Source organism: Rhipicephalus microplus, chromosome 2 (assembly GCF_043290135.1).
Source record: "Rhipicephalus microplus isolate Deutch F79 chromosome 2, USDA_Rmic, whole genome shotgun sequence".
NCBI classification, from domain to species: Eukaryota; Metazoa; Arthropoda; class Arachnida; order Ixodida; family Ixodidae; genus Rhipicephalus; species Rhipicephalus microplus.
In genome coordinates this window covers 75,293,034-75,308,622 of record NC_134701.1, presented here as the reverse complement: position 1 = coordinate 75,308,622, position 15,589 = coordinate 75,293,034, and the positions used below count along the sequence as shown (strand labels likewise).

General features: G+C 46.0%; 1 protein-coding gene across 1 annotated transcript in view; it reads left to right on the top strand.

Annotated features, from left to right (window-relative positions):
• The window catches only part of LOC119170844 (uncharacterized), a 70,577-nt gene that overhangs the window by 14,901 nt on the left and 40,087 nt on the right, over positions 1 to 15,589 (top strand). Inside the window, exons 2-5 of the mRNA XM_037422115.2 lie at positions 722 to 923; positions 6,184 to 6,287; positions 6,760 to 6,962; positions 11,001 to 11,169. Coding sequence (XP_037278012.1) covers positions 722 to 923; positions 6,184 to 6,287; positions 6,760 to 6,962; positions 11,001 to 11,169 — 678 coding nt within the window. The remainder of the gene's footprint in view (positions 1 to 721; positions 924 to 6,183; positions 6,288 to 6,759; positions 6,963 to 11,000; positions 11,170 to 15,589) is intronic.

Sequence of the window (15,589 nt, the reverse complement as noted above, 5' to 3'; positions counted from 1 at the left end):
GGCGAGCTTCCATTGTTTGGGAAAATATCTTGCCCTCATAGATTTGGGAGCAGCTTATGACTTCAACCGGTAAAAGTGGCACGGCCTGTACGTTCACACGTCTTATCTGTTCTTAGGCATGGGTTGACTCTCCTTCAGGTGCCATCTTAAATTGTGCGGCGCACCACCCATTATTCGTAGATATCGTGAATAGTAGACAGGGGAGTTAGTTGGTAAGTATTCATTCTGAAATCAACATGGAAAGAGTAGCATGTTGTACCTTCAGAGTAGTTACTTGGTGTTTCTGGTGTCTTGGTTTCTTTCTTGCACATATGGTTACACGCGAAGTCCTTAACAGAATGTTCATACTGGTTTCTTAGTTCAAAAACTTTGATGTTGGCGTATGCCAAGGGTTATAAAGCAGCTTATTCAACATTCGCGCAATGAAAGTTTCGTTATATGGAAGGAAACAAGACAAAAGAGTTTATGAAGGAGCACGGTTGAATTGAACGCCATGTTGAATGCCATACGGAAACATGTCGTTTCTTGATAGAACACGCAGAAGAGTCAAGAAAACTCTAAAATTGGCGAACTTTTCTCATTAGTAATTTGTTTCGTTAGCTCGTTGGGAAAACGAGAAGAGCTTGTAACAATATAAAAGCAATGATGCCGTAAATGTAATTGCTGCATTCAAATATTGATTTACACAAAATATAATTTGTATCTGACATGTTTCTTACAGATCGATGATTCTGTCACGCTCACAAAAACTGAGTTTGTCAGTCTTCTGCGACGCTACGCCGCGGGTTTGCAAAAGCATGGAGTGCAGCCTGGTGATCGCGTCTGTGTGCACATCGGCAACAGTGTGGACAACTTCGTGGCAATGTGGAGCTGTGTCGTTGCTGGAGCGAGCATCACCATGGCCAAGCCATCGCTCACCGAGAGTGAGTTACGGCAGCTCCTATAACTTGTTGCTTCCGAGAGCACATACCTTTTGATAAGCGCACTCAAATAGTGCCGCATTACGGTTGAAATGACGTGCAGTTTGTTTCAATAGCTAAATGGCCCCAGTAGCTCATACGGCACATATTATTGTCAGTTGACTGCGTTAGTTGTGTGCATCTATAGGACAGGAATCTGTTGACGTGAGACTTCGACACAGGGAAATGGGGCACTTATATCAATGCGCTTACAACTTTATACCAACATTATTTCAGAGGTATACATACAGTAGAATTGGTCATGACTGACCAGTTGGTAGTAATTCATCTTGTAACTGGCACGGTGGTTATCGTGGTCTACTGTCAGGTCGGGGGATCGAATTCAGGCCGTGGCTGCCGCATTTACGACGGAAGCGGAAATGCTTGAGGACCGTGTTAGATTTTGTTCAAGGTACAGAAGCCCATGTCCAAACTTCCGGAGCTATCCACTACCAACGTCTCCTATAATCATGTAATTGTTTGAGACATTTAATCCCAGCAATGGTTATCATTAGTTCTTCTTGTAGTCGCAATGCATACAACAGCAATACCATACCCAGGGCACATACCGAAATGCCCAATGTTTTATGTCACGGGATGGAATTCCGGTGGCGGTGGCTGCAATTTCGGTGGAGGCGAAAATGCTGTAGGCCCGTGTGCTCAGATTTGGGTGCACGTTGATGATGATGATGAAAACATTTATTATAAAAGAGAAAGGTACGGGGCCAAAGCATGACCCCGCTACATGGTCGGCGTCCTTAGTCCGGGATACCGCATGACGAGGCCCCTACTTGCGCCCGTCTTACCAGAGCCCGTTGACTCTAGTGATGAGCAGTTGAGGAGGGCAGTCTCCCATGCCTCTCGGGTAGGGGTAGGGGAAAGGGGTAGGTGGGGATTTTTCGGACATGCCCATACCATGTGGAAGATATCACACGTCTTCCCACAGTGTTGGCACCGCCCATCTGTGTTCGCATCGAAATGTTTTAGGATTGCAGGACAGAGTAGAGTATCTGTCTGCAGGCGCCTTAGAGTTCACTCTTCCGCCTTACTCAGCCCCCATTGTAGGAGCCGGGTAAAGGCGGTGAGTGTCGCGATAATAGGTCAGAATTTCTTTGAACCGCAGCAGTGGTGTATTGGCCTCCGCGTCATAAGAGCCAAGGTGAGGTGCCCGGTGGGTAAGCGCTCGGGCGGCAGCGTCAGCGGCCTCATTACCTCGTTATTCCTGATGGCCAGGAGCCCATAAGATGCGTTTCGTGGCTGGATCAGCGAGAGCCCGTTTTAGAAGTTGAAGAACCGCAGGAGGTCGAAATTTCCGAAGCCCTTCCTTACGGCATCTCTCACAATCGTATGGTAGTTTTCGGATGTTAAACCCCACGTATGAATCAATCGTTAGATTTTTATAGAGAACCTGTAACTATTAAGTTCTTAATGCACTTGCATATGCTTTTGAGTCAGTGCGCTAATAGGAAAAGCTGCGGCAGTGTGAAAAATGTCCAAGAGCGAGGACCTGGTACAATTTAGTTTTGGCCAGTGATATACATGACTTTTACTTGAAGAAAGCGTGACAAAAAGTGGCCCCGTGTATGAATATTACACTGCAAATCTTGTCAAAAGACGATAGTCTTGCATCTATAGAGAGAGAGAGAGAGAGAGAGAGAGAGAGTGAACGAAACGTTTATTTGGTGTTCTGCGCTAGAAAACTGGTGAATGGTATTCTGGAGGCGCTGCGTTAGAGTGCCTCGAGCGTGCAGCGGAGGCGAACGACCGCATCAAGTCACGTAACACGTGAGACACGAGCGCTATCGGGCAGTTATCTTGGAAAACCAAGCACAAGTGGGGCTCTAAGACGGGCGTGCGCCTCTCTCAGAGGTGATAAGGTGTCGAACGCAAGGCGACGGGTAGGTGCCACCACTGTGTCCTCTTAGCAAAGCGTTGGAAACCCTTGCCTTTTCGTGCAAGCGTTTCATGGTCAGCGGAGCGGGATAAACAACATACTGCGGTCTTGAAAAGACTAAGCAGGAGAGGCACAAAAATTAAGTGGAAAACACACGTAAGCGTGATAGATGAATGATGTGCACAAAATACAGAAGATAAGTACTATATACAGAGATATATAGATGAGCTTAAACACAGGTTAATACGAACTTCAGAACAACGGAGATGGGTCTATCTCCATATTATACATTCACAATTACGATAAACAGTAAAGCAAGTCGAGTACAGACTACAGTACAGGCAATATGGCACGCTCAAAATGTCAAATAGGCAGAGATGTGAAAACTACTTCAGGCAGTGAATTCCATTCCGATACTGTACGTGCGAAAAACGAAGTCTTGAACATGTTTGTGTGGGCTCGATACAGAAGCAAATTGTGCGTGTGCCGACGTCTCGTGCGGCGCGATTGAAATGGCTGAATGTATACCGATGCATTTACCATTGTGGAACCAGTAAAAAGAGCAAACAGCAGTTTCAGCCTATTGATTTTTCGTCTATCTTCCATGGTGGAAATGCTATTCGCCAGCATTAGAGAAGTTGGTGAGTCGGTGGTCCGATATTTGTTGAAAATGAAGCGTATAGCGCGTTTTGCACCATTTCAAGCCGGTACTTATCTTTTTTTGAGGAAGGGGTCGCATACGACGCTACGGTCCTTAAAATTACGCATGGATGTCTTTTCTAGTAAGAGACTCGCATACATAATATATACGAGTTGTTATGGTGCCTAAGATATGCGCAATAATTGGTTTTCAATTGACCGTCGCACAAGTATGAACGCTGAATATTGAGCAATATGCCCTTCTTGCCGGTGGCGTCAATGTTTCTCTGCAGCCCCGCCGTTGTAATCTAGTGGCAAAGTTACTCGGCTGCTGATCCACAGGTCACGGCATCAAATTCCGGCTGCGGCGGCTGCATTTTCGATAGAAGCGAAAATGATATATGCCCGTAGGCTCCGATTTAGGCACACGTTAAAGAAGCCGTTACCCTTCATGACCAGCGGTTATCCTGCCTGCGCATGACATGTCCGGCCCATGTCCATTTCCTCTTCTTGATATCCGTAACGACGGTTTGTTCCCTGACCCACCCTGCTTTCTTCTGGTCTCTTAATCTTGTCTTCTTCTCTCCCAGAGAAGGCAAGCTGGTTCGGTAGAGACAGAAAGTTAGAGAGTATAAAATGTCATCAGCAAGAACAGGACCGAGTTGACTGGTGGAACATGGGAGAGCCATTTGTCCTGCAGTGAACGTTGTCACGATGATGATGATGATGATGATGATGATGATCATGAAATAATCGGAGGTGGTCGAATTTTCCGGAGCCCTGTACTATAGGGCGTTTCTCATAATCATGATAGTTTTGGAATGTTAAAACCCCACATCAATCGAGGTTACTTTGTTCTGGGTCCTATCTCATGTGGTAATCTAGAGAAACTAGCGGGCCAAAAAAAACTAGCCGCCAAAAGAAGCATCACTCCGCCTTTTCTGTGTGCCGTGCCATAGTCGCCTCACACTTTCGGAGGCTCAGATTGAGGAGGCTGTTGCTACGCTGCCACCCTGACGATCGCGTGGTCGGGACGGAGCCACTAACCCAGCTGCCTGACCGGGCTTTCGCCAGGAGGGAGAGGACCCTTCTACTTCACTTACGCATTGGCTGCTCCTGGTCTGCGGCCCGGAGTCATCGGCTTGGCAGAGCTTCATCCTCTGCGTGCACTGCGTGTGGGGCAGATGAAATTATCGAGCACCAGTTGTGTTTGCCCAGCGCTTCGCCCACAATGAGATGCCTTGGTCGTCGCACTCCATCGCCATTGTCTGCCCGTGGCTATACCTCCTCTTCCCTGCACGGCACTACACCCAGGTCTTGAAAGCGGTTCTTCACTTTCTTGGTGACATTGGGCTGAATAACCATCTGTACAAGCCGCCTGCCATGTCCTTGGTCATGGACGCCATCTCTCTCCTTTCGACATCTTTAAACCCTATCCGACCTCTACAGACGCTGACTGTGCTACCGATTAGAGCTGCATAAGTGGAGTCTTCTTCTTCTCTCAACTTTTGTCTGCATAGACTGGTGCATGAAGCCGCCGGCTATTAATCCTGTACTGCATGCGCGCGCCTGTTTAACGCCGTGGAACATGTAAAAAGGAACACCGTTCCCACTGCCGTTCCGTCATAGATGTAACCGTTATATTTACACAGATCCTGAATGGAACGGTTGTGTGCTTTCCAAAAAAAACAGTAGTTCCTAGAACCTTGTTTCTTGGAAGGCCGTTCCGTACATCACTGTATCAAATATCGAAGCATAACTAGACTCAAAATAAAATCATATCAACCGCCACAAAATTGATTAAATGTAATAGGTTGAATTCATACAACAATCGCGACAATTTAACGTGACACTTGGCCAGGCATATCTCAACCATGGGCTTGTTTTTACCTTGTCCAGATGCGTGCTTGCAGTGCCTGGAACACGAAGTTAACTCGAAGAATAAATACCGAAGGGAACGCAAATAGCATTACAAGGCAACTGTCTTGCATTATGTCCCCCCAAAAGTAAAAAAATAAGGTCAACATATAAACGTAGTATAATTAGCTTCATAACCTCTAAACCAAGGATCGGCCACCAATGGCCCTCAAGACAGCATTATGCGACCTTCGGCATGAAGTCCAAACTCTCCCGCTTCTCTTATCACTTCTCACATAAAAGCCGGCATGGTCGTTTCGACCAAAAATGGCATTTTTGCTGCCTACTATTTTTGATTGCAACTTTGTGATATGCATGCTGAAAAACACGTGATCTATAGTACAGCTTGGCGAATCATTGTCAATTAGCTGAACTTCTTTGTTTTTGCTTGCAAAGCCCTCCTACACCCCCCTCCCCACTGGCCGTCGTGCGTCGTATACATGCAAATTTGTCCCTCTGCTTGAAAGAATTGCCGAACCTTGTTCTAAGCCAAAAAACCACGAAATGTTCTAGTACCCTGTAAGCATCGGACAAAACAGAATAGGAATAAAGTTCAGGAAGGGAGGGGCACTATTTGTTTTCCTATGGTGTGATTGTAATCATATACTTTTCTTTTTTTTTTACCCGCGGGTTGTCAGTAGTCTAGCCGATCAACAAGCGCCCCAATTTGTTCCCAGTGCGAGATCTTGCACATACTTTGTAGCTGTTGTCCCTAAAAGATAAATACATTAAATTGCAATTCGATCCCATCTGCAAATTATTTTAAATGTGCAGGAGAACTACGGTACCAGATCACAGACAGCGACAGCACGCACCTTCTTGTGGAACCCGAGCTTTCAGAAAAAGCACGGAGGGCATCGTCCGAGCTTGGACTAAAGGTAATTTGGTAGAAAAATGCATGTATATGGCAGCAAGTGATAATCAAGATTCCGTAGCCAAGACATGACACGGAAGTAGAGCAGCGTAGGAGTGCATCATCGTCCATGTCGAGTTGGATGCTGTAATCCTAAATCGCGGATACGCTGTAATAAGAGTGAGGGAATTAAACGTGTTTGCAGCTATGAATGCAGCAGTTAATTGAGTTAGAGCTCCCGGTTGGTTAACTAATTGCTTTCGATCAGCTTCTCATAATGACATCTAAAAATGGCCACTGCGTGGGAGATCACGCTTCTGTGCCATGTTTTGCACTGTACCTGAGCTTGAAAATTCACTATACCTTTAGCTCAATATTCATACAGTGTTTTCGTACGTGGCGCCTTTAATAGAAATTGGAAATGTTGTTTTCGGGGAAGTACCTTCTGGAAGGAGCTAACGGTACAAATGTTCACAAAATATTCTTGTTGTCTCCAGGGCCTTTTCACAACGCGGTCCACTGAAGGATTTATTTCGATGGCACCATTTGCCGACATGGCAGAAAGTGAATTCCAGGAAGTAGCCGTGGATGACCCGCATGAATCTATCTTGGCTATTGTATACACCTCAGGTACCACTGGTCTTCCCAAGGGTGTTCAAATTACGCACTACGGTTTTCTGGCCAACATTGGAATGTCAAGGTATGACCGCCTTCATTGCGTCAGAGACGGTGGTAAATAAACAAATAGGGGTCCGATTAACAAAGTTTCTCCTTTGTAAGTACGTTTACCGTTGGTCTGCCGGCTACACTAATAATATATCTCGCATCGATCGTGTTTATAATGTAGTTTTTAGCTTAAGACGTTCTCGGGGTCATAGTCTGATACCTTTTCATCATTCTATGTGATTGTGAGAAAACCAGGAAGGATAGTTCGATGATTTTGTCTGCCCGTTGCTGTCTTACTTTTGGAAAGTAAATGCACTATCAACTTACAAAACATCAACTCGTATTTAAGAGCAATCTGTAGCTGGAACTATCTACAGTGCGAATAGCCCGGACGAATATAGTATTAACATTTATGCTCCATGAATTTCAAAATCGCATGAAACGCAACCAAATCATTCAAAACACTTATTGATAGCCTCATTCGTGGCATAAACGATCCATAAAGATTTCTTCAACTCTGAATGCAGTATCTAAGTTTCATCTTCATATTAATCTCTAAAAAAAAGTTAATGCGGTGGGTGGATGAAAACTCGCTTTGCTGCAAAAAAGTTCGAACAATAACAACAAACAAAATTCTGCAGATTGCGCGTATCGTGGGCAGGAAATATATGTGAAGCATTCCTCGAGACGTTTTCTATGTGGCACAATTAAAATGAGAGTAAAGTTACGAGGTGGACAAATGTAGTACTCGGTGAACATATGTGGACGTTTTATGCGCATAGGTGAATGTACAAAAAGAAACGGCAAATGTGAGGAATGGTTGTTTATATAGCTGTTTAATGACACGCGTGTACTCCTAACGTGCGGAGTATCCTAACACCGGTGGCAGAGATAGGCTGAAATGTTCTTGTATTAGCCTGTGTTGTTGGTTAAGAGAAGCCGAATGCTGAAGCGTGCACTGAATTTGTTTGTCTTTTGTAAAAAGAGAAAGCACACGAAAATAAATGGAGGAATGGCTTGGACGCCTCTCCCGGGTCACAGTCCCAGAGTCGCGAGAGCATGGTGCGTGGTGCAGCGGCTCAATTAAGAACCAACCCTTGGAAGAATATGCAGGAGGCACGGCTGTATGCGAAATAAGGCTTGGCTTCTTGATAGAGGGAGCCTGTCCTGTTGGGAGAGGAAATAAAATTGAGGAGGAAAGTGTCGAAGTTGAGGAGTGTTGCTGCTTTCTGTAATAAGGGGTTCTCTATAATCCTCATTGGCAGAGGAGGGCTCGTGGCATGGTGACTCAGCTGAGAGATGGTACTTTCAAACATATATTCTGAGGCTTTATCGTACGCATGGTTGTACTGGGACATGCGAGATTCAGACTCGACTCAGATTTGTATCGTTGACGTATAGCCTGGACGTCTCGAACACGCGTGGTGCTGCAGCGCGTTCCTTGTGTGAATATGGCGATTTCGTACTAAATTGAGGAGCATTGCTTTTTTATGTTCGTGCAAAAAAATGTTTTCGTTTTCCCAGCGTTGCAAGACTTGTGCGTCTAGGTAGCATTTGACGAAACGTAAAAACTAATGAACGGCCACACAACTTGGAAGGCAGCCAATGCCAGCGTTCACTCGGCCACTGTTCGTTGTCTGCTTTTTTTTTTTGCGCCGTTTAGTTATGCCGTAAACGTGTGTGGGGTTTTATTTTAGAGTTTAATACGCGTGATTGAAGCCCCTATAAAAAAGCTCTGTTTCAGAGAAGCTTTATTTGTAGCCGTAATCGATTTTTATTGAAAGGCTCACTTGACATCGGTGTACTCGAGCCTCGCAGAGACGATACCGCCATTCCTATCTTTCCGATGACTCCTTTTAAAGGGACACTCAAGATCAATAAAGTCTTTGTCTTATTAGTGAATTACTCTACTGGAATTCTAAAACCATCACGCTCGTCGCGAAAAGGCACTAGTAAGCGAGAAAACATACAAAAAAGATAAGGGAGGGGACGATGCTACATTGAAATTCCTGCACCAAACACCGTGTTGTCATGAGTTCTGACGCATTTTGCTAAGACTAAGTAGCTCTTCATAAAAATGAAGTACATTGTCTGCTGTTGGAGCCAGAGACTTAGCATACCATGTTTCGACAAATTTCATCGAGCCAGCGTAAAGAAAGGTTAAGTCTACTTTGAAATTCATGACGTCACGTGTGGTGTTCCACTTTGGTGTTTCTTTTAAGATATTCGCATAAACGGTAGTGCCAGATTCCCCTCTAGCAACTATTGAGGGACTACATTATTGCCAGCTATTATCTTGTGTCTAGGCTTTGCCCTGGCACACACAGATGACTGTGCTAAACACAATTGCCCACTATTGCTCGTCAAAACAAACATTCTGCCCTCGTACCTCGAAAACCTATTTTTGAATTGCAGAACAATCAGAAAGCTCGCAACAAAACCTACCTCTGTACGTAAGACATGTTGGTGTTATGTGGTCGCGCTCACATGCTGAGTGTTATGAAGTGCTAAATGTTGAAGTTTAGTTCGCCAGTACTAGATGATAAATGGCAGATCAAACACTTGCGGCCACTCACTTTCTCTGGCCTGAAAAAGTGCCGCCGTTAGAAGCTCTTAGCATTATATATCAAGCGTTTCATAATCTATATTCTAGAAGCGGCCATAAGCTTTTAAAATTGATGACATGATATTTTACGCTCTCTTTATTAATCTATCTTGGGCAGTTTGGTGGAAATGGTAATTGTACTATCGTGAGCAATACGAGTCCGAACACGCGAGCGCGTGTGGAATAGCCTCGAATCCTACATTAGCTGATTTGCCACTGTCGAAAGAAGTGGAGCGGGTTCCGCGCCACCGCTGGCTGTTGGCACTCAAGCCTCGATATCGTTGCTGCACAGAGGGTGCTTGTCAGTGACCGTTATCAGTGATATAAATTGACTTCAATGAGCCCAGCCTGACGCAGTGACTCATCAGGGTATGTAGCAGCTGAGGTATCGCACGTAACGAACCGTGCCATCATGAACAGGCCATACTTGTATTATAACTATGCGATACTGACTGTAGATTTTCATATGCCTCTCCTACTTTTATTTTGTTTTCGTGGAAATTGTTCTTAATTGCGTTATCATTGCTCGTGGTTGATGACACGCACTCAGCAGTCGTTTTGCGGCAACACTAGCGAATTGGGACTGCCGACAGTAAACGAAAGAGTGTCCCTCCTTTCCCCTCATCTTTGGCAGCGCCATCCACGTATCACACTATCTCGGTTTTGAGGCTATGAGCCACGCGCTCGCGAGTTCGAACTCGTATTGCTCTCAATGGGATAGTTTTTTTTAGATGCTAAGCTGCCTTTGCTCAGGATTGCGTCTATCCTTCCCTCACACGTCCGCTCCCCCATTAGAAATGCGCATCCTTTCTCTTTTTCCTTTCCTATGCTCCTACCTCCCTCTCCCGAGTCGGCTGCGAAGGACACGAGTTGCTTCCTCAGTACACGCGATCACTTAGTAGCCGTTGATCGTCAGTCTTGCGGCGCTCCACGTTTCCGTGAGACAGAGTGCGTCTTTGGTTAACACGGGATCCCGTTCGATATCTCTGGCGTATGCCTTGAGAGACCGGCCGTTTAGAACTGCTATAGTCATGTTTTTTTTTGCGGCCGTCGCCGGCATCAAGCGATGGTCTCCAGCCGCATTAGTCTGGAAGAGGTTCTGAATTGTGGTGCACCTGCTTCAGGAGGCGTAGACGAGTTTATGTGGGTGCCATTCACCCCCCCCCCCCTGCCTCAGCACATCCACACATGCCTTTAGTGGAAGATGCCGTAGCATTTCTCAATGGCTTCATAAATAAATATTGCGGAATAGCACAGGATACATCATGTTGAGCCTGTTCACGCATAGCTACTTGAAAGACGTGACGTGAAGTTACGAATGAGAAGCCCTGTGTTTCTCTTTTTCATTCAAACCTTGCAACATGTCTTTAAAATAGTGCGAAGCATATTTTTCGTTGAATGCTACGATGCTGTTCTTTTATCTCACCAAAGCAGGGCTACAGAGTGCGCCGCTCTTTGCTATCCCAGGTGGACCTGTCCGTGGGACGAGCATGACGTGATCGCCCTGCCGACTCCGATAACACATGGAAGTGGGCTAGTCTTCATTACGATCGGCGTGCTTCTGGGTACAACGTGCGTCATTATCCCGCCAAACTTGAGCCTTCCTGATATGGCTAAGGTGGTGGAGCAGCACCAGGTATAGAAAAAGCAGTATCACATTATCTCGTACTGATGGACTGAAATTCGTTTACATTTTGTAACACTTGTTATGACAGAAGTACAATGGCAGATGAAGCGATGAGTATGAGCATCGAATGTCGCCTGCACATATTTCTCACTTATAGTTGGAACATGATCTGGTACCATCAACAGGCACCAACAGGTGCTGCCACCAATGCTCGTATTGCAGATAAAGTAGCCATTGGGTACCCAGTATAGCACAAACTTGGAAAGCACAGATCACAGAAAAGAAGTAGGAAGGAGCAGAAACGTCGGGCGCTCTAACCCTACTTTTCTGCTTCCGCCTACTTTCTTTTTCTGGTCTGTGTTTTCCCAGCTAGGGCTACTATATGCCCCCTTAACGTCAATAAAATCACTTAAAACAAGGGTTACTCAAAGTGGCCATCTTTCTAAAGTGGACAAATGGGCGCGTTTTTCTAAAGTGGGCAAATGGGCACAAAATGCTTATTGAAGTTTAGCTACTACAACACACGCCCACAACGTGTTCAAGCGTCGCCGCGTGGGCAGCCTAACCGATTATTCTCGATTACCAATGCAACAAACTCCACAAACTATGTGAAGTATGTTCGTTGTATGTAATGTGTTCAAAATCTGAGCCAACGACTGCTCATCAGCAAGAGGGGATGCATTCATTGTATTTTATAGCCCGTTGCCGCTAAAGTTGGTTCGTTCAGCATATTAGTAGTCACGTGTACATTTCCTTAGCATCTGAAAGTCTTGAACACCTTACAGATTTTATTCGCAACTTACATGTTCCGTAGCGCCGTTGAGCGGTACCGACTGGAAGCTCTATTGAGATGATTGCTTCAAACAGCAGACGCCTCAGCTTGTTGTCACGCGTTTGTGGTCATTTTTAAACGTTGCGAATGGTCGCGATATTACTGTAACCCTTTGAGTTTCTCTAGTTGAAGGGAACGTAGAAAGAAAAAAAGTAAAAGCCGACCAATTTCCCGGCGAGCCTCGATGCTCACGGCCTATATATACCGCTCAACGCTTAGCCTACTGTGAATGGGCGGCTTTTACGAAACTTGTGACAGTATTGTACCGAATAGTAGCCAATTTCACAAATCCTAAGTAGTAGGGCATTGCGCGGAAACTATCTGAACTGTGGCGCTTGCCAAACATCAGTTTCTATCAAAGGGTCTGAAAGAAAGGGAGAGGGGCAAAACTTTATTCTACGTTCTTGCTGGAGGAGGGGGTTGGGAGACTAGCCCCACAGGGGTCCCCCTTCGTCATACGATGGCCAGACCTTAGGTCTTGGCGACGTCTTCAGACAAACGGACCGCGCAGAACTGGTCATCCGGGAACGCGCAGAGCAACACAGCCTCCCACAACCCTGGCATGACTGCTTTATGTTGGATGTCACTGCGCGACACGCTCGGAGAATCTGGTCGAGGTTGGCGTGAGCCGCTCTGCAAGCCTTGCATTGGGGTGTGTAAACGTCTCGGCATATGCGGCTAGTGCCTGGGTGTAGGGTATGTTCGAGTTTGTAATTGTCACCATAATAATGAATGGTGTTTACTTAGCGGCGTGTTAGGAAGTGTGTAATCTATTCTAGCTTTAAGGTAGTGCAGCAGAATTTCAACCTATGTGCCCATTCTTCGTGTGGCCTCACCGAGGCTCTTCGTCATTAGCCTGCTGAGTTTGTCGGGATGGTAGCTGCTCTGACGATGTGTGACGCACCCGGTGTGCTATTTCTCGGGGAGCATCGTGAGCGCCTGTGTTCCGGCAAGGCCCGAATGAGTCGCTGCCCAGATGAAATAAACTTCCTGGCGACGAGGTGGATGTGGTTCGCTTGCGGTGGGATAAAGCCTATGTTAAAGTTGTGGATAGAAGTCTTGCTGTCAGTAGCGATGAAAGAGGTGGTAGTCGTCGCGTAGGCTTAAGTGATGGCACCTTATTTGCCTCCTTCGGCTTGTGGAGTGAGTAAGGAGCTTATAGTGGCAGCAACATCATGCTACTCCGTGACGAGAGCGTCCACTATGGCTGGTTTTTGCGGAAACTACGCTGCCTTGACATGAGCTACAAGCGTGACCCCTTGTAAGTGGATTTTGTTTGTGGGCTCCAAGATGGCGGGTGCGCAGTATGTTTATCTCGGGCCATCCCATCGCAGCGCTCCTCAGCAAAACCAATGTGCTACACCTCGTGCGCCCGGCTACCGCAAGAGGGCACATATACTGCGGATTCGAAGAGGTAGTCACAAATATTTCATAGGATATCTATAAAGGTAGCAATGTAGTTATAAAGTGGGAAAAACGGGTATCCAACCCTGTAGAGGTAAAACGGGGGCTTAGACAGGGGTGCCCCCTGTCACCTTTATTATTCATGATGTACCTACAAGGATTAGAGGCCAAATTAGAAGGAAGTAGACTAGGCTTCAACCTCTTTCGTCAAACAAGGAAAACTTATTGAACAGACACTACCAGCATTGATGTACGCAGATGATATAGTGCTAATGGCTGATTGATTGATTTGTGGGGTTTAACGTCCCAAAACCACCATATGATTATGAGAGACGCCGTAGTGGAGGGCTCCGGAAATTTCGACCACCTGGGGTTCTTTAACGTGCACCCAAATCTGAGCACACGGGCCTACATTTCCGCCTCCATCAGAAATGCAGCCGCCGCAGCCGGGATTTGAACCCACGACCTGCGGGTCAGCAGCCGAGTACCTTAGCCACTAGACCACCGCGGCGGGGCATAGTGCTAATGGCTGACAACAAGGAAGATTTGCTGAGATGGGTGGGCATCTGTGGTAATGAGGGAGATAGGTTAGACTTCATATTCAGTAAGTAAAAATCAGCAGTCATGATTTTTAATGACAATGAAGGTAGTGAGCTTAGAATACAGGAGGTCACACTAGAGATAACTGATAAATACAAATATCTGGGCGTATGGATAATCAAAGGGGCCGAGTACCTAAGGGGACACGAAATATACGTGTCGACTAAAGGTAACAGGAATGCAGCGGTGATGACAAACAAGGCACTGTGAAATTACAATAGGTATGATGTTGTGAGAGGAATATGGAAAGGGGTCATGGTTCCTGGTCTGACGTTGGGCAATGCGGTCTTGTGCATGAGATCAGAAGTTCAAGTAAGATTAGAAATTAAGCAACGTGGAATGGGTAGGCTTGCCTTAGGAGCTCACGGGAATACACCAAATCAGGGAGTACATGGTGATATGGATGTACATCATTTGAGGGCAGCCCCGCCGCGGTGGTCTAGTGGCTAAGGTACTCGGCTGCTGACCCGCAGGTCGCGGGTTCGATTCCCGGCTGCGGCGGCTGCATTTCCGATGGAGGCGGAAATGTCATAGGCCCGTGTGCTCAGATTTGGGGGCACGTTAAAGAACCCAAGGTGGTCGAAATTTCCGGAGCCCTCCACTACGGCGTCTCTCATAATCTTATGGTGGTTTTGGGACGTTAAACCCCACAAATCAATCAATCAATCATTTGAGGGCAGGGAAGCTAGCAGCTAGATAAAATTTGAGAAGCGATTGAGAGAAATGGGGGAGGAGCGTTGGGCTAGGAAGGTATTCAGCTACTTGTACATGAAGAATGTCGATACAAAATGGAGGAAGCGAACCAGAAAATTGACTAGTAAATACTTAGAAGACAGCAGGGGGCCAAACGAAAAAGAATTATCGGTTAGGAAGGTGAAGGAAGCTGAAACCAATATGCGGAGAATTGGCATGATTAAGAAGTCCACACTAGAGATCTATCGAACTTTTAAGCAGGGAATTGCCAAGGAAAGGATCTATGATAATACTCGGGGTAGTTCTCTACTATTTGAGGCCGGGACGGGAGTATTGCCAACCAAGACATATCGGGCCAAATACGAACGTGTAGACACGGTATGCAGTGCGTGTGGAGAAGAAGAGGAAACTGCCGAACACTTGATAATGTTCTGTAAAGGGCTTCACCCTATAGTTAGGGATGATGGCGCAGAGGTTTTCAAAGCACTGGGGTTTAGGGACAGGGAGGGCAAAATAGGCTTTAAGTGGGTAGAATGAACTAGAAGAAGGTTATCTGATTGGTGGCTAAAGTGAAGGTAAGAGTGAAAATTCAACCCTTCACTATTACGAGTGTTCAAACTCGCTATTTAAAGAAAAAAAATCTGGTTTTTGGTTCACTAAGTACTACGGCTTGGTGGCGTTAGCCACCGCCTGGTCTAAAGGGTACAGCCATATCAATCCATCCATCCATTGGAGTTCAGGATGATGGCGAAGAGTTTTCAAAGCACTGGGGTTTAGGGACAGGGAGGGCAAAATAGACTTTAAGCGGGTAGAATTAACTAGAAGGAGGTTATCTGATTGGGGGCTTAAGCCAAGGCACGAGTGAAAATTAAACCCTTCACTGCAAAGTACGAGTCCTCA